Genomic DNA, 22,127 nt, shown 5'->3' with positions numbered 1-22,127 from the left:
CCTGGAAGAGATGTGGTCAACTGAGCTCCATTGACTGCTTGTCAGTTCTATGCAACTGACCTCTCTTCTCTGTTCACTGTATAGGTATGAAGCTGCCTGGACCGGATGATGGCACTGCTATACAGACTGGCTGCACCTTGCAGAAAAACTCCCTCTTTGTAGATGAGTGGCCCAGTCAGGATTACTTACTGCAACGGTCTTAACACGCAGTGCTCCATCTCAGAGGCTAAAAACAGACACGGAGACACCCTTAACAAGGCCTTATTATATTACTAGTGATCCTCTGCTGAATGTGTTTAAATAAGTCACGAGCTCCCAGGTATTCAGTGCTAACCCAGTGACAAGAGACGGCCGTCTTTGCTTGGACTGTGCCAAGCAAGGTTGGCCATTTTGGGTCGGTGTCTGTCAGCTGCTCAGTAGTCAGTGTAGATCCTGTGGGGCAGTCAGCAGCTACATCTGGCTACTGGGTCGTTGATGGCTGCCATGTTCTTCATGTCTCAAATATTGTGGATGTATCAATTACATGTACTGTGATTTAGTATAGCTTGTATTCTAAATTTACATACAGCCATCTTTAGTTCAGTTTGCTGGTAGGTTGTTGACCTGGCATACAGTGTAGAATTCTGTGTGGGTGATTCTACAGCTACATTGTCTGCTGGGTTTTAGGCCCTACTCAAATAATCACTCACTTGTCACTTAATCTCACGGTAAGTATTTTCTCCCAATTCAGAGACCGTGTGACAATGATTGTGTATCATCAAATAAATACAAGTTCTAGAAGCAGAGTTGTGATTCCTGATGTGTTGAGGTCCGCTGGATTTGGATTGGGCCCTGTTTTGTCTAGAAAGAACATTTTACTGGGTTCCTTTGTTCACCGTGGCCTTGAAATGTACATCGTCTTAGAAGTTGAAACACTCCAATGCAAAACAATTCATTATTTCTGCAGACACACTGGTGAAAGCAATTACATCCATGGATTATTTGACAATTGTGTTTAATGACTCATCATAAAACATTCTTCAAAACAATAAGACAATTTTAAATGTCAGTTTCTGTACAACGCTTGCTTAGCAGTTTTATTTATATATAGAAAATGTACGAGGAGTTGTGTTAAAATGACAAAACTCCTTCAAATTTAATGGCAGGTACTCTGGAAAAAAATAACAGCATTCCATCAACAAATATTTTCAAGCAATAAATATGTATTTATAAATAGTGTAAATTTACATCAAGATTAGAAACATAACAAAAATCACAAATCAAACTTTATTCCTTAAAAGGAGAAGTTAGCTCTTTTTAAACAACCAAATCTGTATTTTGATATAAATGGCATGTTATAGTAGTCCACATTTTTATGCAATTTCACTTGTTTGAGAAACTTAACACAACCAGCGAATCGTTTCCTCATCCTCGCTGTGCAGTATGGGGGCCCTGAAAAAACGTGATGCAGGTCTTTGAAATTGTGTCACTCCGCAATGCTATATTCCATTTTGTGCGTCTCAAGACGTTTCCCATATCCAGCTGTTTCATTCTCCGTGTAGACTGCTGCTACAGGTAACTGCCAAAATAAAGGAAACTCCAACATAAAGTGTCTTAATAGGGTGTTGGGACAACAAGCCAGAACAGCTTCAATGCACCTTGGCATAGATTCAACAAGCGTCTGGAACTTCCTGTGTGGAAGCATCTCCGTTCAATATACTTTGTACCCCTCATTTACGCAAGTGTTTTGGCTGTGACCTGTAGAATGGACGGAGGTATCGCTTGAGTCGCAACAAAATGGAATATAACGTTGCGGATAAAGTTCAGAATGACGACGTCATCTGTACACAGTGTTTCCATTTCAAAAATGACATATTGGGGTGTTTTTGAAGCCGTTGTTCATTTCAGAGCCCACATACTGCACAACGAGGATGAAGGAATTCAAAACGCTGGTGGCGGTAAGTTTCTCAAATCCAACTGAAATGGAAAAAAAACTGTCTGGACCCTTCAATAAACATGCCATTTACATCAAAAACATATTTGGTTATAAAAAAAGCTAAATTCTCCTTTAGGTCAATGTGCAACCCATTTTTCTTTGACTTGGCTATTGATTTTCCCCAACATTTTTCCTCTTTTTTTTAAACCTAATAAACAACCAAAAACTGAACGTCATAGCTCCAAAATAAAAGATAAAACATAAGCTGTAAAAAAAATAATTAAAAAAAGACAATCACCTAAACTCTTCACATTACAATTTTTTTGTAGATTTTGCCATCCAAAGAGTCTTAAAATTACTATCTACCATAGAAAAAGACCAGTTAGGCTAGTGCTCCTTAGAGGGAAGGAAAACAAAGGGATCACATCTCAGCCTGTTAACAGAATTAAAAAAAGAGAGAACAGGTTGTCCAGTCAGTAGTCTTTTAGGGTGGTGTTGCCAGTTGTGACAGATTCAATATCTACAAAACATCTTCACTCAATAATAATTCCCACCCCTTTCCCCATATGTTTTTGGATTAAGTCCTCCATTAAAAAGAGCTGAACCATTGTTACAAGGGGGGGGTCCTGTGTTGGGAAGTGCGCTCTCTGGCGCCCCCCAGGGGGAAGAGGGGGGTTGACACGGCGCACTTGACAGGTTGCATAGACACACGCAGCCTCTGCTGCCTCCAGCCGTCGCTGTGGAGAACAGCCATACGGGGAGACTGTCTCAACTTTCCTGAATATCAGAAATGGTCCATTTTTCCTTTGAAATGAAAGTTCCTGTAATGCTTGGTCGCCCCAGAGAAGCTGAAGGGATGTCTAATGTCAAGATGAAGATGAATGCAGAGGGGCCTGGCGAGAAAGAGGGAGTTCAATACCGATTCAGCGCATGAAACAGGAAACAAAAAAAAAGTATTTTATAGAATTCCATTTATTGAAATGCACATGGAACTCTTCGACACAAACACTGGCCAATATACCAATCAAATGAGGAAGTAGTCCTTTAATAGGATCTCTACGTGCATCCCAACAATGTCAATAGAGCCAAATCAAAGTGTGACTTACTAGTGTGAACTGGTCGTAGACCTGCATGAGATCATCCATCCGGTGTTTCTCTACAACCACAAAGTTGTCCAGCTCGGCGCTGCCTTTCCGGGCACAGTCCTGGCAGTGAACCACGTACTGCTTCTGCTTCCTGGAGAGGAGCTCGCTCCGCACAAACAGCAAGTTAAACACCTCCACCTGGAACACAGTCAACCAACACACGTCAGCAACTAGGGATGGGCATGTGTAATAGATTAGTGGACCTGAGGTGTAAACTCCACCTTGAAGCTGTTCAGTCATATCCCTGTAAGCCGGGATTCATTTAGAATTTTAACACCCCTTGAAGTAGAATTAACATGCATACTACCGTTCAACAGTTTGGGGTCACTTAAATTCCCTTGTTTTCCATTAAAATATATATGAAATGAGTTGCAAAATGAAAAGGAAATAGTCAAGATGTTGACAAGGTTATAAATAATGACTTTTAATTTAAATAACTCCTTCAAACTTTGCTTTCGTCAAAGAATCCTCCATTTGCTTTGGCATTCTAGTTGTCAATTTGTTGAGGTAATCTGAAGAGATTTCAGCCCATGCTTCCTGAAGCATCTCCCACAAGTTAGATTGGCTTGATGGGCACTTCTTACGTACCATACGGTCAAGCTGCTCCCACAACAGCTCAATAGGGTTGAGATCCGGTGACTTTGCTGGCTACACCATTATAGACAGAATACCAGCTGACTGCTTCTTCCCTAAATAGTTCTTGCATTGTTTGGAGCTGTGCTTTAGGTTGTTATTCTGTTGGAGGAAATTGTCTCCAATTAAGCGCAGTCCACAGGGTATGGCATGGCATTGCAAAATGGAGCGAGTCTTCCTTTCAAGATCCCTTCAACCCTGTACAATTCTTTACCACCACCAAAGCACCCCCAGACCATCAGTTTGCCTGCACCATGCTTGAGATGGCGTCAAGCACTCCTCCAGCATCTTCATGTTTTCTGCGTCTCACGAATGTTCTTCTTTGTGAGCCGAACACCTCAAATTTAGATTAGTCTGTCCATAACACTTTTTCCAATCTTCCTGTGTCCAGTGTGTGTTCTTTTGCCCATCTTAATATTTTAGTTTTATTGGCTAGTCTGAGACCTTGCTTTTTCTTTGCTACTCTGCCTAGAAGGCCAGCATCCCGGAGTCACCTCTTCCTTCACTGTTGATGTTGAGACTGGTGTTTTGCGGGTACTATTTAATGAAGCTGCCAGTTGAGGACTTATGAGTCGTTTTTCTCAAACCAGACACTAAATGTACTTGTCCTCTTGTTCAGTTGTGCACCGTGGCCTCCCACTCCTCTTTCTATTCTGGTTAGAGCCAGTTTGCACTGTGAAGGGAGTAGTACACAGCGTTGTACGAGATCTTCAGTTTCTTGGCAATTTCTCGCATGGAATAACCTTCAGTCAATTCTTGTTCTGAGAAATAACGATTTTCAGAAGAAGTTCTTTGTTTCTGGCCATTTTGAGCCTGTAATTAAACCCACAAATGCTGATGCTCCAGATACTCAACTAGTCTAAAGGCTGCCAGTTTTATTGCTTCTTTAATCAGAACAACAGTTTTCAGCTGTGCTAACACAAATGCAAAAAAGGTTTCCTAATGATCAATTAGCCTTTTAAAATGCTAAACTTGGATTAGCTAACACAACATGCCATTGGAACACAGGAGTGATGGTTGCTGATAATGGGCCTCTGTACGCCTATGTAGATATTCCATTAAATTGTTTTGTTTCCAGCTACAATAGTCATTCACAACATTAACAATGTCTACACTGCATTTCTGATCAATTTGAAATTATTTTAAAGGGCAAAAAAATGTTGCTTTTCTTTCAAAAACATGGACCTTTCTTAGTGACCCCGGTAGTGTGAGAGAGCGAAAGATATATAGCCCATACAAACACAATGAATAACAGATTCACTACATGGAACAGTTCCCCAAAATAAACCCAATGAAGTTTGTTGTGTTGTGTCTGTCCTATATCTGAGAGATAAGATCTGTCAATAAAATATATATATTTCTTTACATATATTTAAACCCTTATTTTTGGCACTAAACTGTCTCCATATACACTTCCATTCATTTTTTCAACTGGTATCGGGGCACCTTCAGTTAAGTCTTGTGAGGCCTGTGGGCATCCTAGAGAAAAACCTTTCCACAGAGGGGTCATATCGGGGCGGCAGAGTAGCCTAGTGGTTAGAGCGTTGGACTAGTAACCGGAAGGTTCAAACCCCCGAGCTGACAAGGTACAAATCTGTCGTTCTGCCCCTGAACAGGCAGTCATTGAAAATAAGAATTTGTTCTTAACTGACTTGCCTAGTAAAATAATGGTAAAAAAATGTATATAAGTGTGTAGCCCAATACAGACAGAAGTTGGCATAATCGGCTGTACAGACTTCAGACGAGTCAAGATGCTTTTGGGGTCCGAACACCATGTTTGTGAGTCTTATCTTTCCATATAGGGGCTGTGTCCCACAAACAAAATTGTGCTTAAGGTTAGGCATAAAGGTTTAAAAATAAGAGATTTTATGAAACTAAAATTGTAGAAACAGGCAGGACTTTGTGGCTGTGGTAACTAACATTAATGACAACCCTACCTTGCAAACTGCTAGAATTGGTTATTCAAATCTATTACCCCCTAAACATACAGGTTCCACACTAACAACATGACTTTGATAAAGACATTTATCAGAATCATTAAGCCTAGGCCTATTCACCAAACAGATGTCCTGGCCATAATTCATCCCCATGCGGTGTTCAATGGAGAACTTTTAACCCATTAAAAACATTCCAAAGAACAGGCATAATAACTAAATAGAACTTCTGTATATCCAAAAAGTTTGGGTCTGTAACCTTGAACTGGCCAAATTGAGCCCTGAGAATAACTGTTCCAGACGCAAGACGCAATTCACACTATTCTGTTCTGTTTAATTTTAAAAAATAACTATAAAATACACATGGCCAAACAAGTCAGTTCCAACAAGTCAGTTAGTCAAATTTCTGCCCTGCTTGGGCTGCCATTGTGAAGTGAAAACATTTTGGAGCAACAACGGCTCCGCTGCGAAGTGGTAGGACACAAGCTCAGAACGGGACCGGCGTGTGCTGAAGCTAGTAAAAATTGTCTGTTGCAACACTCACTACCAACTTCCAAATGGCATCTGGAAGCTACGTTAACAGTTATTGTGCTCATCTGGAGCTTCATGAAATGGGTTTCCATGGCTGAGGAGATGCACACAAGCCTAAGATGACCATGCGCAATGCCAAGCGTCGGCTAGAGTGGTGTAAAGCTTGCCTCTATTCGACTCTGGAGCAGTGGAAACACGTTATCTGGAGTGATAAATCACGCTTCACCATCTGGCAGTCTGACGGACAAATCTGGGTTTGGCGGATGCCAGGAGAACGCTACCTGCCCGAATGCATAGTGCCAACTGTAAAGTTTGGTGGCGGAGGAATAATGATCTGGGGTTGCCTTTCATGGTTCGGGCTAGGCCCCTTAGTTCAAATGAAGGGAAATCTTAATGCTACAGCTTACAGTGACATTCTAGACGATTCTATGCTTCCAACTTTGTGGCAACAGTTTGGGGAAGGCCCTTTCCTGTTTCAACATGACAATACCCCCGTGCACAAAGCGAGGTCCATACAGAAATGGTTTATTGAGATCGATGTGGAAGAACTTGATAGGCCTGCACAAAGCCCTGACCTCAACCCAATCGAATACCTCTGGGATTAATTGGAACACCGACTGCGAGCCAGGCCCAATCGCCTGACCTCACTGAGGCTCGTGGCTGAATGGAAGCAACTCCATATTAATGATTTTGAAATGAGATAGCCGATGAGCAGGCGTCCACAGACTTTGTCATGTAGTGTAGGTGTCTTGACTTTGATAAGCGCGCGGGAAAGAAGAGTCTTGTCTGCTAAATTAACAAAACAAGGCTATGCCATTCTACAAGCAAGCGCCACATTACTTTTTCGAAGACGGTGTTCCACAATATAATATAACCTGTTAATATTACAGTTAAAACTCATCTTAAATGGCACTTTTTTTTATTCACTAAATAAATAGAAATCAATTTAGCAATTAGGATTCGTTATCTGTAATGGTTATGATATTAGGCATTGTTGTTCACTGTTTGCAAATAGATAAGTGCTTTTTCCCCCCATTTGAGTACTGGAAAAAAAATACGAACAGTCAAAACATGTAAAATGCCCATTCCTATCTGTAATTCAATCAACCCACACACACACACATGCACGTCAGTAACAGTCAACCAACACACACACTGAAGTCAGAAACGGTCATTTACTCAGTCGTCAACACATAATCCTGTCAGTTACTCATATGATAGTCATGGACTAATCAATTTCTCAGTCGGCAACCAGAACATTACTGTCAGTTACTCAAAACAAACCTATCAATACTGACAATGTAATGACTGTGTGGGGTAGCAGCTTGGGTAAGGGACAAGGGGTTGAAATGGACCGGAGCCCCTGACGTACCTCACAGATGGTGCAGTAGTGCGCAGGCTCATCCCTGTTCCTGCCCTGCAGTACCGTCTCCTTCCCTGCTGCGGCTAGAGCCTCCTTCACCGACTGACACTGCTTCAGAGTCCTCAGCAGGCAGTACCTACATCAATCACACCATGACATTAAAAGAAACCCAGACACCTACACGTTAAGGTTACGTTTTCCAGCAGCCACGTCATCAATATGCACGTCATCATCCAATCTGAAGCCCTCTTTTCAGGGATGCAAACTGCTGAGGGCACAAAAAGGTAACACTTTTTGTTGTTGCACTGAGACATGCAAAAAAATCCTTGCTAGGGGGAAAATGCTGGTTTTAACTAATTAAACAACAAAAGAACATAATCAGTCTCTGTGTGTAAAATAAAGTGTTTAATGTGAACCTAACTCACAGCAAAAAAATGTAAGGAAAGCAATCCAATATTATTTGTTGCCTAGACTTTACTGCAAATGACACTCGAAGTCTTGAGGGAAAAAAACAATGCACTAATATTGCAGTTAGCCATGACAGCCTTTATAATAGAACGCTTGTGACCACACATCTACAGTGCCTTGCGAAAGTATTCGGCCCCTTTGAACTTTGCGACCTTTTGCCACATTTCAGGCTTCAAACAAAGATATAAACTGTATTTTTTTGTGAAGAATCAATAACAAGTGAGACACAATCATGAAGTGGAACAACATTTATTGGATATTTCAAACTTTTAACAAATCAAAAACTGAAAAATTGGGCGTGCAAAATTATTCAGCCCCCTTAAGTTAATACTTTGTAGCGCCACCTTTTGCTGCGATTACAGCTGTAAGTCGCTTGGGGTACGTCTCTATCAGTTTTGCACATCGAGAGACTGACATTTTTTCCCATTCCTCCTTGCAAAACAGCTCGAGCTCAGTGAGGTTGGATGGAGAGCATTTGTGAACAGCAGTTTTCAGTTCCACTTTCACTTTCCACAGATTCTCGATTGGATTCAGGTCTGGACTTTGACTTGGCCATTCTAACACCTGGATATGTTTATTTTTGAACCATTCCATTGTAGATTTTGCTTTATGTTTTGGATCATTGTCTTGTTGGAAGACAAATCTCCGTCCCAGTCTCAGGTCTTTTGCAGACTCCATCAGGTTTTCTTCCAGAATGGTCCTGTATTTGGCTCCATCCATCTTCCCATCAATTATAACCATCTTCCCTGTCTCTGCTGAAGAAAAGCAGGCCCAAACCATGATGCTGCCACCACCATGTTTGACAGTGGGGATGGTGTGTTCAGCTGTGTTGCTTTTACGCCAAACATAACATTTTGCATTGTTGCCAAAAAGTTCAATTTTGGTTTCATCTGACCAGAGCACCTTCTTCCACATGTTTGGTGTGTCTCCCAGGTGGCTTGTGGCAAACTTTAAACGACACTTTTTATGGATATCTTTAAGAAATGGCTTTCTTCTTGCCACTCTTCCATAAAGGCCAGATTTGTGCAATATACGACTGATTGTTGTCCTATGGACAGAGTCTCCCACCTCAGCTGTAGATCTCTGCAGTTCATCCAGAGTGATCATGGGCCTCTTGGCTGCATCTCTGATCAGTCTTCTCCTTGTATGAGCTGAAAGTTTAGAGGGACGGCCAGGTCTTGGTAGATTTGCAGTGGTCTGATACTCCTTCCATTTCAATATTATCGCTTGCACAGTGCTCCTTGGGATGTTAAAAGCTTGGGAAATCTTTTTGTATCCAAATCCGGCTTTAAACTTCTTCACAACAGTATCTCGGACCTGCCTGGTGTGTTCCTTGTTCTTCATGATGCTCTGCGCTTTTAACGGACCTCTGAGACTATCACAGTGCAGGTGCATTTATACGGAGACTTGATTACACACAGGTGGATTGTATTTATCATCATTAGTCATTTAGGTCAACATTGGATCATTCAGAGATCCTCACTGAACTTCTGGAGAGAGTTTGCTGCACTGAAAGTAAAGGGGCTGAATAATTTTGCACGCCCAATTTTTCAGTTTTTGGATTTGTTAAAAAAGTTTTGAAATATCCAATAAATGTCGTTCCACTTCATGATTGTGTCCCACTTGTTGTTGATTCTTCACAAAAAAATACAGTTTTATATCTTTATGTTTGAAGCCTGAAATGTGGCAAAAGGTCGCAAAGTTCAAGGGGGCCGAATACTTTCGCAAGGCACTGTACATCTAAATATTGCACATGGGAAAAAAACAATGTAGAAATAGAATGAAAAAACAGGCATTCTATTTTTGCTCTAATATAGTGGCCAGTCTAGTAGACGATCAAGTGCACAAGGCAACATTAGTACATAAATAACGTTCACTGAGTAAAACATGTAATATCCCCCCTCACTCACGCTAAAGTTTTACTGTCAAATTCAACACAACAAAAGCATCATCTTTGGGCTACACTGCACATTATTACATTGTACACTTTCTGCCTGTGGACATCTGTTCTACAATGTGCCAGCAGAGCATGATACCCTTTGTTGACATAATTGATCTCTTTCAGGCAGAGAGTACACCTGGCAAAGCTCTTTTTATCCACTGCAAGGAGTCATATACCAGTTAATACTATAGCGAATTGGTTAGGTTCCTAACGTTAGCGCATCTAGCTAGCTATCGGACTTCATTAGGCAGCAAATTTTTAAAAAAACTCAATTATTTGATCAGTTAAGTTGGCGAATGTTGCTCGACATTTTTCTGGCTAGCTAACGGTGAATTCGATCCAGCTACCACAGCAAGATATTTAATAATGCTTACAATTCTTGATCCACCCCACTTTCTCCCTCACCTCAAAAACTTTCCAAATGCCAGTTGTTTTTCGGTTGCAGCTCATGAAGTACGCTTCCTCACCTTCTCACCCCGTCTCCGTGGTCAAACCTCTCACCTACCTCTTCGTTATGGTTCAGGGATACGCTACTGTAACTGGCAAACTGCCTTTGCACCCTACTACTGTCTTTCCAGAGCGCGGGCTGATTCTCTAACTAGCAAATTGATTGTCTCTTCTCTCTTCAGTCATGTGCTGCGCTGCATTCCGTTGTTATGTGAATGATTGGCTGAGCCTTGGATACAGCCAGTATTGCACCTAACGCACATCACTCGTTCGCTTACAGCCAGTTGTGATCCAAAGCACCGCCCCCTCTCATCAGATCTACACGAATCACGTAGGTCACCTATTTTGGCGTATTTCGCTGAGAGGAGACTAGTTTGCATCCCTGTGTCACTCTCCACCCCTCATGACAGACTGGACACACACAGTTGTAACATGTGGCAGGAGAGATGCTCACAGGGAGAAACTAAACTGTAAAAGACGGTGACTTACTTGATCATCTGGAAGAGCTTGTGATCGGACACCTTGATGTTGCGGGCCATGTTCCAGGAGAGGTGCACCATGGGTACATGTGACTTGACGCTCTGGAGCTTGTTCCACTCGTAACGCTCCACGGCCAGCTTGTACTGGTGGGCTGTGGATGTTGTGAAATTAATTACAACACTTTACAGGTCTAGAAACAGCTGACAAACTGATCCTGGAGTCAACTATCACTTTAAAGATAATATCCATGTATTAAATTGTATTCATAAATAGGTATTTTTTTAAATTACTAAGTGTTTTTCCAGTAACCGAAGGAGCAAACAAAAGCTGCATCGGGGGCTTACCACTGAGGGGTCCTACGTTCCAGGCAATGTTGTTGCACCAGCCGATGGCCTGGACCCAGTGGACGGTGCCAGTGTTGAGCCATACCAGGTCCCCCGGCCGCTGGATGAACCGGTAGACAGGCACATCTGCCTCATACAGGTCCTCCAGGTTGGGCCACCACGAACCCATCAGGAAGTTGATGTTGTTTCTGATGGAGAGCGAGGGGGAGGAAAAGAGCGAGGGGGAGGAAAAGAGCGAGGGGGAGGAAAAGAGCGAGGGGGAGGAAAAGAGCGAGGGGGAGGAAAAGAGCGAGGGGGGTATTTCTTTTCAGTATTTTCTAATTTCTGTAAGAGATGTGGAATTAGGACTCGTATTAAAGACCATCTAATTTCAGTCTTGTCTGTCTTCTGGGCCATTCCTTTGTCTGTATTTAAAATCAGAATAGTTTTGTTGTGGAAGGCCAGAGAGAAGAGATGGGTTAGTTAGATCTCCCTTGTTTCATTAATGCCCTCATTCCTGGATTCAATTCAGCTTCCTTCCTTCCACTCAATATCTCCCTGAATCACTCCTTTTCCATTCAGACAGTTTTCTCTTCGTGTTCAAAGCGAGCCACAAAAGAAACCGACCCTCACCTTGACACCCCATCTGATGTCGTTCTTTTTCTTTTCTCTGCTGTTCTCGCAGACCCCCCCCCCCCCCATTTCTCATTCACTGACATCATCACTAGTTTATAATGTATTATCACTAGCCTCTATGCTTGTTTGGTCCTTACTTTTCACAGAAGTTGCTCATCACTCCCCAGTAGGGTTCTGGCACAGCAAACCACTCACAGTCCCCAGGGCCGATGTTGATGTTGACAGAGCAGAAGTTATTGTGTTCCTGATGACCTGGACCACAGAGATAAAGCAAGACCGAGTTAGAACTGTATTATGTCATTTTTTGGTCGACCCCCAAAATAAAACCACATAGAAATGTTATTTAGAGATCTGTCATTCTCATTGAAAGCAAGTCTAGAACGAGAACGCGCTAGATCTGTGAGAAATTTCCATGCTTCCCATTCTTTCGTTTTTGCCTGCTGAAAATACTATATTCTTGGTTCTGGAAAATATATTTTACAGCGGTTTAATGATTCTCTACACTGTACTTGCTTGTCTTGGCACAAAGTGAAGTAGGCAAACTATTAGAATTTCAACCAGGAAATGGTAGAGGGATTTCTGCATAGTGCATCTTTAACAGTCTGTCTTTGTAACTCATAAGTATCAATATAAAAAAAGCACTAGAAACTGCAACAGCTTGTCCTATAAAATTGTATCGCTGTACCGTGCCCTTGCCTAATATGTACAGTGTGTGTGTGTGTGCATCTACCTGGTATCCTGCTGCCGGGGACCTTCATGTAGAGCTGGACAGTGTTCATGCCCAGGATGGTGTGTCCTACGTGGCTGAGCAGATTGCCAGCAGACACCACCCTGGCGAACGCAGGCAGCTTACTCAGCTCCTGCAGCTGTAGCTTCCACCTGGGGGACGAGGAGAAAGGGGGTGTGTTCAGAGGAAGCAATGGGGTTTAGAAATATTTTGCAACGTGTGACCAATGCCATGTCTGACCACACAAGCACGTACTTTCTTTCGTCCGACACGTCGATGTTGGTCCCAAATTTGATGTGCTTTAGGGGACCCCTCCTTTTGCGTGCCACACTGAACACAGCAGGAAGAAATGATGATTAGAAAAGGTTCAAAGGTTGTGAATCTATCAGTGAGAAATCCTGACAGGTGTGTTGCTCACCTCTCTGCTGATGCTGGCTCAGCGTCTGAGGGCTCCTTCAACGCCTTCTTCTCATTCTCCTCCTGAGAGTAAAGAAAAGACACCGAGCATTGGGAAACAGGTCTGTGTGTGTCAGGGTTTCTACATTTCTAAATGAAATCGCATCTTAACAGTTTTGGTACATGATTAAAAAGAGCTACTATTTTTATTTTTCAACTGGTAATAAGGCGCGCCTCCCATTCACTATGAAAGTGCAGGCCAACAAGCTATCAGCGCGTCACCCACCACTTTACAATGTGAGCTGGAGGCAGTATGCATTTTGAAAACATACTTAAAAATGTTGAAACCTGAATGTTTATTTTAATTTCAATAACAAAGTTGTTTCTCAAAACCACTGTCACGTGGTTAATCAAAAATCGGAAATAAAATGATACAAATCTAAAAGTGAAGTCAACTAAGGTGAGACCACCAGCCTGCCATATGGACACTTATACCCCATGATCCATTGGCAGCTAAAGAAATGACTGCATGGAACTCAGCCTATAGACCAATACAGCAGTAGGCTATAACGTCCATTGCTCTTTCACACCGACTGGTGATTATCGAGGGGGAGATTGTCGGAAAGATTGATCAAGATCGCTTACTGCAAGGAACTACAGTATAGTTTTAATATATTATCATTCACAGTGGATGTTAAAAAAACAGCAGCAGGACAGGTGTGTCTATGTATCCTCAGGAGCGCACTCCCTCAACATTATCAGGACAGAGAAACCAGACATGCTCACATGGAGGACTCCAAACAAAACAGAATTGAAAATATTTACAAATCTCGTAATTGGTTACGAAATAAACCAAAACTCGTTTCTCACAAGTGTAGCAGGTTGTGAACTCTGCAAACAACGTTCCCACTCTTGAGAATGGTAAATGACTCATTAATACAAGCTAGGGCTGGGCTACATGACGATATATATCGCTTGACAATAGAAAAATGTCTATTGTTTCATATTGTGCTCTATCGTTTTTCATTTTGTCGCAAATCACTCTTTACAGCAAATTTGCAACACAAACAAACAAACATGGAAGAGAGTGAACGTGACACAGAGCAGAGACAGGGAGCTCGTACCTAAGAGGGTCAAAGTTGGTCGCATGGACGTAGTTTGGGTATGAAAAGTCTGACACCGACCAGAAAACCATCCAACGCAAAATATGCAGCAGGATGGTCCCGACAACAGGCTCAAACACCATTAACCTCCTTTACCATGTGGAACAGGCTGGTCCCTCCAACAGGCTCAAACACCACTAACCTCCTTTACCATGTGGAACAGGCCGGTCCCGACAACAGGCTCAAACACCATTAACCTCCTTTACCATGTGGAACAGGCCGGTCCCGACAACAGGCTCAAACACCACTAACCTCCTTTACCATGTGGAACAGGCCGGTCCCGACAACAGGCTCAAACACCACTAACCTCCTTTACCATGTGGAACAGGCCGGTCCCGACAACAGGCTCAAACACCACTAACCTCCTTTACCATGTGGAACAGTACGGTCCCGACAACAGGCTCAAACACCACTAACCTCCTTTACCATGTGGAACAGGCCGGTCCCGACAACAGGCTCAAACACCACTAACCTCCTTTACCATGTGGAACAGGCTGGTCCCTCCAACAGGCTCAAACACCATTAACCTCCTTTACCATGTGGAACAGGCCGGTCCCGACAACAGGCTCAAACACCACTAACCTCCTTTACCATGTGGAACAGGCCGGTCCCGACAACAGGCTCAAACACCACTAACCTCCTTTACCATGTGGAACAGGCCGGTCCCGACAACAGGCTCAAACACCACTAACCTCCTTTACCATGTGGAACAGGCTGGTCCCTCCAACAGGCTCAAACACCACTAACCTCCTTTACCATGTAGAACAGGCCGGTCCCGACAACAGGCTCAAACACCATTAACCTCCTTTACCATGTGGAACAGGCCGGTCCCGACAACAGGCTCAAACACCACTAACCTCCTTTACCATGTGGAACAGGCTGGTCCCGACAACAGGCTCAAACACCACTAACCTCCTTTACCATGTGGAACAGGCCGGTCCCGACAACAGGCTCAAACACCACTAACCTCCTTTACCATGTGGAACAGGCCGGTCCCGACAACAGGCTCAAACACCACTAACCTCCTTTACCATGTGGAACAGGCTGGTCCCTCCAACAGGCTCAAACACCACTAACCTCCTTTACCATGTGGAACAGGCCGGTCCCGACAACAGGCTCAAACACCATTAACCTCCTTTACCATGTGGAACAGGCCGGTCCCGACAACAGGCTCAAACACCACTAACCTCCTTTACCATGTGGAACAGGCTGGTCCCTCCAACAGGCTCAAACACCATTAACCTCCTTTACCATGTGGAACAGGCCGGTCCCGACAACAGGCTCAAACACCACTAACCTCCTTTACCATGTGGAACAGGCCGGTCCCGACAACAGGCTCAAACACCACTAACCTCCTTTACCATGTGGAACAGGCCGGTCCCGACAACAGGCTCAAACACCACTAACCTCCTTTACCATGTGGAACAGGCCGGTCCCGACAACAGGCTCAAACACCACTAACCTCCTTTACCATGTGGAACAGTACGGTCCCGACAACAGGCTCAAACACCATTAACCTCCTTTACCATGTGGAACAGGCCGGTCCCGACAACAGGCTCAAACACCACTAACCTCCTTTACCATGTGGAACAGGCCGGTCCCGACAACAGGCTCAAACACCACTAACCTCCTTTACCATGTGGAACAGGCCGGTCCCGACAACAGGCTCAAACACCACTAACCTCCTTTACCATGTGGAACAGTACGGTCCCGACAACAGGCTCAAACACCACTAACCTCCTTTACCATGTGGAACAGGATGGTCCCGACAACAGGCTCAAACACCACTAACCTCCTTTACCATGTGGAACAGGCCGGTCCCGACAACAGGCTCAAACACCACTAACCTCCTTTACCATGTGAAACAGGCCGGTCCCGACAACAGGCTCAAACACCACTAACCTCCTTTACCATGTGGAACAGGCTGGTCCCTCCAACAGGCTCAAACACCACTAACCTCCTTTACCATGTGGAACAGGCTGGTCCCTCCAACAGGCTCAAACACCACTAACCTCCTTTACCATGTGGAACAGTACGGTCCCGACAACAGGCTCAAACACCACTAACCTCCTTTACCATGTGGAACAGGATGGTCCCGACAACAGGCTCAAACACCACTAACCTCCTTTACCATGTGGAACAGGCCGGTCCCGACAACAGGCTCAAACACCACTAACCTCCTTTACCATGTGAAACAGGCCGGTCCCGACAACAGGCTCAAACACCACTAACCTCCTTTACCATGTGGAACAGGCTGGTCCCGACAACAGGCTCAAACACCACTAACCTCCTTTACCATGTGGAACAGGCTGGTCCCTCCAACAGGCTCAAACACCACTAACCTCCTTTACCATGTGGAACAGGCCGGTCCCGACAACAGGCTCAAACACCACTAACCTCCTTTACCATGTGGAACAGTACGGTCCCGACAACAGGCTCAAACACCACTAACCTCCTTTACCATGTGGAACAGGCCGGTCCCGACAACAGGCTCAAACACCACTAACCTCCTTTACCATGTGGAACAGTACGGTCCCGACAACAGGCTCAAACACCACTAACCTCCTTTACCATGTGAAACAGGCCGGTCCCGACAACAGGCTCAAACACCACTAACCTCCTTTACCATGTGGAACAGTACGGTCCCGACAACAGGCTCAAACACCACTAACCTCCTTTACCATGTGAAACAGGCTGGTCCCTCCAACAGGCTCAAACACCACTAACCTCCTTTACCATGTGGAACAGGCTGGTCCCGACAACAGGCTCAAACACCACTAACCTCCTTTACCATGTGAAACAGGCTGGTCCCGACAACAGGCTCAAACACCACTAACCTCCTTTACCATGTGGAACAGGCCGGTCCCGACAACAGGCTCAAACACCACTAACCTCCTTTACCATGTGGAACAGGCCGGTCCCGACAACAGGCTCAAACACCACTAACCTCCTTTACCATGTGGAACAGTACGGTCCCGACAACAGGCTCAAACACCACTAACCTCCTTTACCATGTGGAACAGGCCGGTCCCGACAACAGGCTCAAACACCACTAACCTCCTTTACCATGTGGAACAGGCCGGTCCCTCCAACAGGCTCAAACACCACTAACCTCCTTTACCATGTGGAACAGGCCGGTCCCGACAACAGGCTCAAACACCACTAACCTCCTTTACCATGTGGAACAGTACGGTCCCGACAACAGGCTCAAACACCACTAACCTCCTTTACCATGTGGAACAGTACGGTCCCGACAACAGGCTCAAACACCACTAACCTCCTTTACCATGTGGAACAGGCTGGTCCCGACAACAGGCTCAAACACCACTAACCTCCTTTACCATGTGGAACAGGCCGGTCCCTCCAACAGGCTCAAACACCACGAGCCTCCTTTACCATGTGGAACAGTACGGTCCCGACAACAGGCTCAAACACCACTAACCTCCTTTACCATGTGGAACAGGCTGGTCCCGACAACAGGCTCAAACACCACTAACCTCCTTTACCATGTGGAACAGGCTGGTCCCGACAACAGGCTCAAACACCACTAACCTCCTTTACCATGTGGAACAGTACGGTCCCGACAACAGGCTCAAACACCACTAACCTCCTTTACCATGTGAAACAGGCTGGTCCCGACAACAGGCTCAAACACCACTAACCTCCTTTACCATGTGAAACAGGCTGGTCCCGACAACAGGCTCAAACACCACTAACCTCCTTTACCATGTGGAACAGGCCGGTCCCGACAACAGGCTCAAACACCACTAACCTCCTTTACCATGTGGAACAGGCTGGTCCCGACAACAGGCTCAAACACCACTAACCTCCTTTACCATGTGGAACAGTACGGTCCCGACAACAGGCTCAAACACCACTAACCTCCTTTACCATGTGGAACAGGCCGGTCCCGACAACAGGCTCAAACACCACTAACCTCCTTTACCATGTGAAACAGGCCGGTCCCGACAACAGGCTCAAACACCACTAACCTCCTTTACCATGTGGAACAGGCTGGTCCCGACAACAGGCTCAAACACCACTAACCTCCTTTTCCAAGATGGCGTAGCAGTAGGACGTGTTGTCGTGTTCCTTGTATATATCGTTTGTTTTCGTTTCGTTTTCGTTTTTTTTCTTCACATATCTTTAAAACTTTTTGCTGAACCTCAACTTCTTCTAAATACTCTCCTGCAACCCGCCTCACCCAACGTAGCTTTTTTCCTAAAAGTATTTATATTTACTTCGGATCTGGAACCCCTCAACTGAAGCTAGCCAACTAGCCAACTAACTACCAGCTTCAGCAAAACATTGCTAGCGGTCTTCAGCTAACCGGTCAGCTAACCGGTCATCAGCTAACCTTTAGCTCGGAAAGCTCTCGCCAGTTCGAACAACGCGACTCTAACCAGAGCATAACGGACCTATCTATTATTTTATTTTATTTTTCACCCCCGGATTCCCATCGCAAACGGAACATTTTGAGCTCCTGGGCTACAATATCCAGACCCACGACCGGTCCATTGATGTCACCGCATGAAGAGGAATAAACAGACTCCCCCCATCGCGACGTCCCCAAAGGCTAACTCTCTAGCCCTTGCTATCTCCTTGCTTGCAAATTCGGCCTGCTAACTGCTAGCTTGTTTAGCCCGGTCCGCTAACTGCTACCGTGTTTAGCACCGTCTACTAACTGTTAGCTTGTTAGCACAGGCCTGCTAACCATCTGAATCGCCGCGTCCCAAACACTCACTAATCCCATATTTACTTTCTATCCCTTTTCGATTTTTAATTTGTTTATACCTTCCGGTAACCTGCCTCACCCAATGTGATACGGAACCGCTATTATCTTTACATTTTTAGAACACACTCAAGAACCTTCAGAAGCTAACCAGCTAACTGGCTACAAGCTATTTAGTCATTGTTAGTTTTCTAACCTGGATAACACTCGCCAGTCCAGCTTCCCTGCCCCATCCACCGCTGCCCCTTGGACACTGATCACTTGGCTACATAGCTGATGCAGGCTGGACTGTCCATTATTTCACGGTAATCCATTCTGCTTGTTTATGTTTTATCTGTCGGCCCCAGCCGCATTTAGGCTCTGTGTGTAGTTAATCCGACCCTCTCTGCCTAATCTATCGCCATTCTACCTGCTGTTGTTGTGCTAGCTGATTAGCTGTTGTTGTCTCACCTACTGTTTTAGCTAGCTCTCCCAATTCAACACCTGTGATTACTGTATGCCTTGCTGTATGTCTCTCTCAAATGTCAATATGCCTTGTATACTGTTGTGCAGGTTAGTTATCATTGTTTTAGTTTACAATGGAGCCCCTAGTTCCACTCTTTATACCCCTGATACCTCCTTTGTCCCACCCCCCACACATGCGGTGACCTCACCCATTACAACCAGCATGCCCAGAGATACAACCTCTCTCATCATCACCCAGTGCCTGGGCTTACCTCCGCTGTACCCGCACCCCACCATACCCCTGTTTGCGCATTATGCCCTGAATATATTCTACCATGCCCAGAAACCTGCTCCTCTTATTCTCTGTCCCCAACGCCCTAGGCGACCAGTTTTGATAGCCTTCAGCCGCACCCTCATACTACTCCTTCTCTGTTCCGCGGGTGATGTGGAGGTAAACCCAGGCCCTGCATGTCCCCAGACACCCTCATTTGTTGACTTCTGTGATCGAAAAAGCCTTGGTTTCATGCATGTCAACATCAGAAGCCTCCTCCCTAAGTGTGTCTTACTCACTGCTCTAGCACACACACGATATGCAACTGTTCAGGGAAGTCAGGAACCAATACACACAGTCAGTCAGGAAAGCTAAAACCAACTTCTTCAGGCAGAAGTTTGCATCCTGTAGCTCCAACTCCAAAAAGTTCTGGGACACTGTGAAGTCCATGGAGAACAAGAGCACCTCCTCCCAGCTGCCCACTGCACTGAGACTAGGTAACATGGTCACCACCGATAAATCCATGATTATCGAAAACTTCAACAAGCATTTCTCAACGGCTGGCCATGCCTTCCGCCTGGCTACTCCAACCTCGGACAACAGCTCCCCCCCCCCCGCAGCTACTCGCCCAAGCCTCTCCAGGTTCTCCTTTACCCAAATCCAGATAGCAGATGTCCTGAAAGAGCTGCAAAACCTGGACCCGTACAAATCAGCTGGGCTGGACAATCTGGACCCTCTATTCCTGAAACTATCCGCCGCCATTGTCGCAACCCCTATTACCAGCCTGTTCAACCTCTCTTTCATATCGTCTGAGATCCCCAAGGATTGGAAAGCTGCCGCAGTCATCCCCCTCTTCAAAGGGGGCGACACCCTGGACCCAAACTGTTACAGACCTATATCCATCCTGCCCTGCCTATCTAAGGTCTTCGAAAGCCAAGTCAACAAACAGGTCACTGACCATCTTGAATCCCACCGTACCTTCTCCGCTGTGCAATCTGGTTTCCGAGCCGGTCACGGGTGTACCTCAGCCACGCTCAAGGTACTAAACGATATCATAACCGCCATCGATAAAAGACAGTACTGTGCAGCCGTCTTCATAGACCTTGCCAAGGCTTTCGACTCTGTCAATCACCGTATTCTTATCGGCAGACTCAGTAGCCTCGGTTTTTCGGATGACTGCCTTGCCTGGTTCACCAATTACTTTGCAGACAGAGTTCAGTGTGTCAAATCGGAGGGCATGCTGCCCGGTCCCCTGGCAGTCTCTATGGGGGTGCCACAGGGTTCAATTCTCGGGCCGACTCTTTTCTCTGTATATATCAATGATGTTTCTCATGCTGCGGGCGATTCCCTGATCCACCTCTACGCAGACGACACCATTCTATATACTTCCGGCCCGTCCTTGGACACTGTGCTATCTAACCTCCAAACGAGCTTCAATGCCATACAGCACTCCTTCCGTGGCCTCCAACTGCTCTTAAACGCTAGTAAAACCAAATGCATGCTTTTCAACCGTTCGCTGCCTGCACCCGCACGCCTGACCAGCATCACCACCCTGGATGGTTCCGACCTTGAATATGTGGACATCTATAAGTACCTAGGTGTCTGGCTAGACTCTAAACTCTCCTTCCAGACCCATATCAAACATCTCCAATCGAAAATCAAATCAAGAGTCGGCTTTCTATTCCGCAACAAAGCCTCCTTCACTCACGCCGCCAAACTTACCCTAGTAAAACTGACTATACTACCGATCCTCGACTTCGGCGACGTCATCTACAAAATTGCTTCCAACACTCTACTCAGCAAACTGGATGCAGTTTATCACAGTGCCATCCGTTTTGTCACTAAAGCACCTTATACCACCCACCACTGCGACTTGTATGCTCTAGTCGGCTGGCCCTCGCTACATATTCGTCGCCAGACCCACTGGCTCCAGGTCATCTACAAGTCCATGCTAGGTAAAGCTCCGCCTTATCTCAGCTCACTGGTTACGATGGCAACACCCATCCGTAGCACGCGCTCCAGCAGGTGTATCTCACTGATCATCCCTAAAGCCAACACCTCATTTGGCCGCCTTTCGTTCCAGTTCTCTGCTGCCTGTGACTGGAACGAATTGCAAAAATCGCTGAAGTTGGAGACTTTTATCTCCCTCACCAACTTCAAACATCTGCTATCCGAGCAGCTAACCGATCGCTGCAGCTGTACATAGTCTATTGGTAAATAGCCCACCCATTTTCACCTACCTCATCCCCATACTGTTTTTATTTATTTATTTTTATTTTTCTGCTCTTTTGCACACCAATCTCTACCTGTACATAACCATCTGATCATTTATCACTCCAGTGTTAATCTGCATAATTGTAATTATTTGCCTACCTTCTCATGCCTTTTGCACACAATGTATATATAGACTCCCCTTTTTTTCTACTGTGTTATTGACTTGTTAATAGTTTACTCCATGTGTAACTCTGTGTTGTCTGTTCACACTGCTATGCCTTATCTTGGCCAGGTCGCAGTTGCAAATGAGAACTTGTTCTCAACTAGCCTACCTGGTTAAATAAAGGTGAAATAAAAAAAAAA

At 45.1% G+C, this 22,127-nt stretch overlaps 1 protein-coding gene across 2 annotated transcripts in view; it reads right to left on the bottom strand.

Moving 5' to 3' along the window:
• Positions 1-977: 977 nt before the first annotated feature.
• LOC110495476 (lysine-specific demethylase 6A) overlaps positions 978-22,127 on the bottom strand; it is a 60,273-nt gene continuing 39,123 nt past the window's right edge. For both annotated transcript variants that reach the window (XM_021570750.3, XM_021570751.3), the window contains 9 exons: positions 12,963-13,024; positions 12,800-12,874; positions 12,548-12,696; positions 11,955-12,069; positions 11,203-11,390; positions 10,868-11,009; positions 7,531-7,657; positions 3,022-3,198; positions 978-2,808 (listed from right to left, as the gene is read on the bottom strand). In XM_021570750.3, coding sequence (XP_021426425.3) covers positions 2,782-2,808; positions 3,022-3,198; positions 7,531-7,657; positions 10,868-11,009; positions 11,203-11,390; positions 11,955-12,069; positions 12,548-12,696; positions 12,800-12,874; positions 12,963-13,024 — 1,062 coding nt within the window. In that variant the 3' untranslated portion in view covers positions 978-2,781. The remainder of the gene's footprint in view (positions 2,809-3,021; positions 3,199-7,530; positions 7,658-10,867; positions 11,010-11,202; positions 11,391-11,954; positions 12,070-12,547; positions 12,697-12,799; positions 12,875-12,962; positions 13,025-22,127) is intronic.

This window comes from Oncorhynchus mykiss, chromosome 18 (genome assembly GCF_057628025.1).
Source record: "Oncorhynchus mykiss isolate SJ-2025 chromosome 18, ASM5762802v1, whole genome shotgun sequence".
In the NCBI taxonomy this organism is placed as follows: domain Eukaryota; kingdom Metazoa; phylum Chordata; class Actinopteri; order Salmoniformes; family Salmonidae; genus Oncorhynchus; species Oncorhynchus mykiss.
Note: the sequence above shows the minus strand (reverse complement) of the source record. Positions and strands in the feature narration are given on the sequence as shown.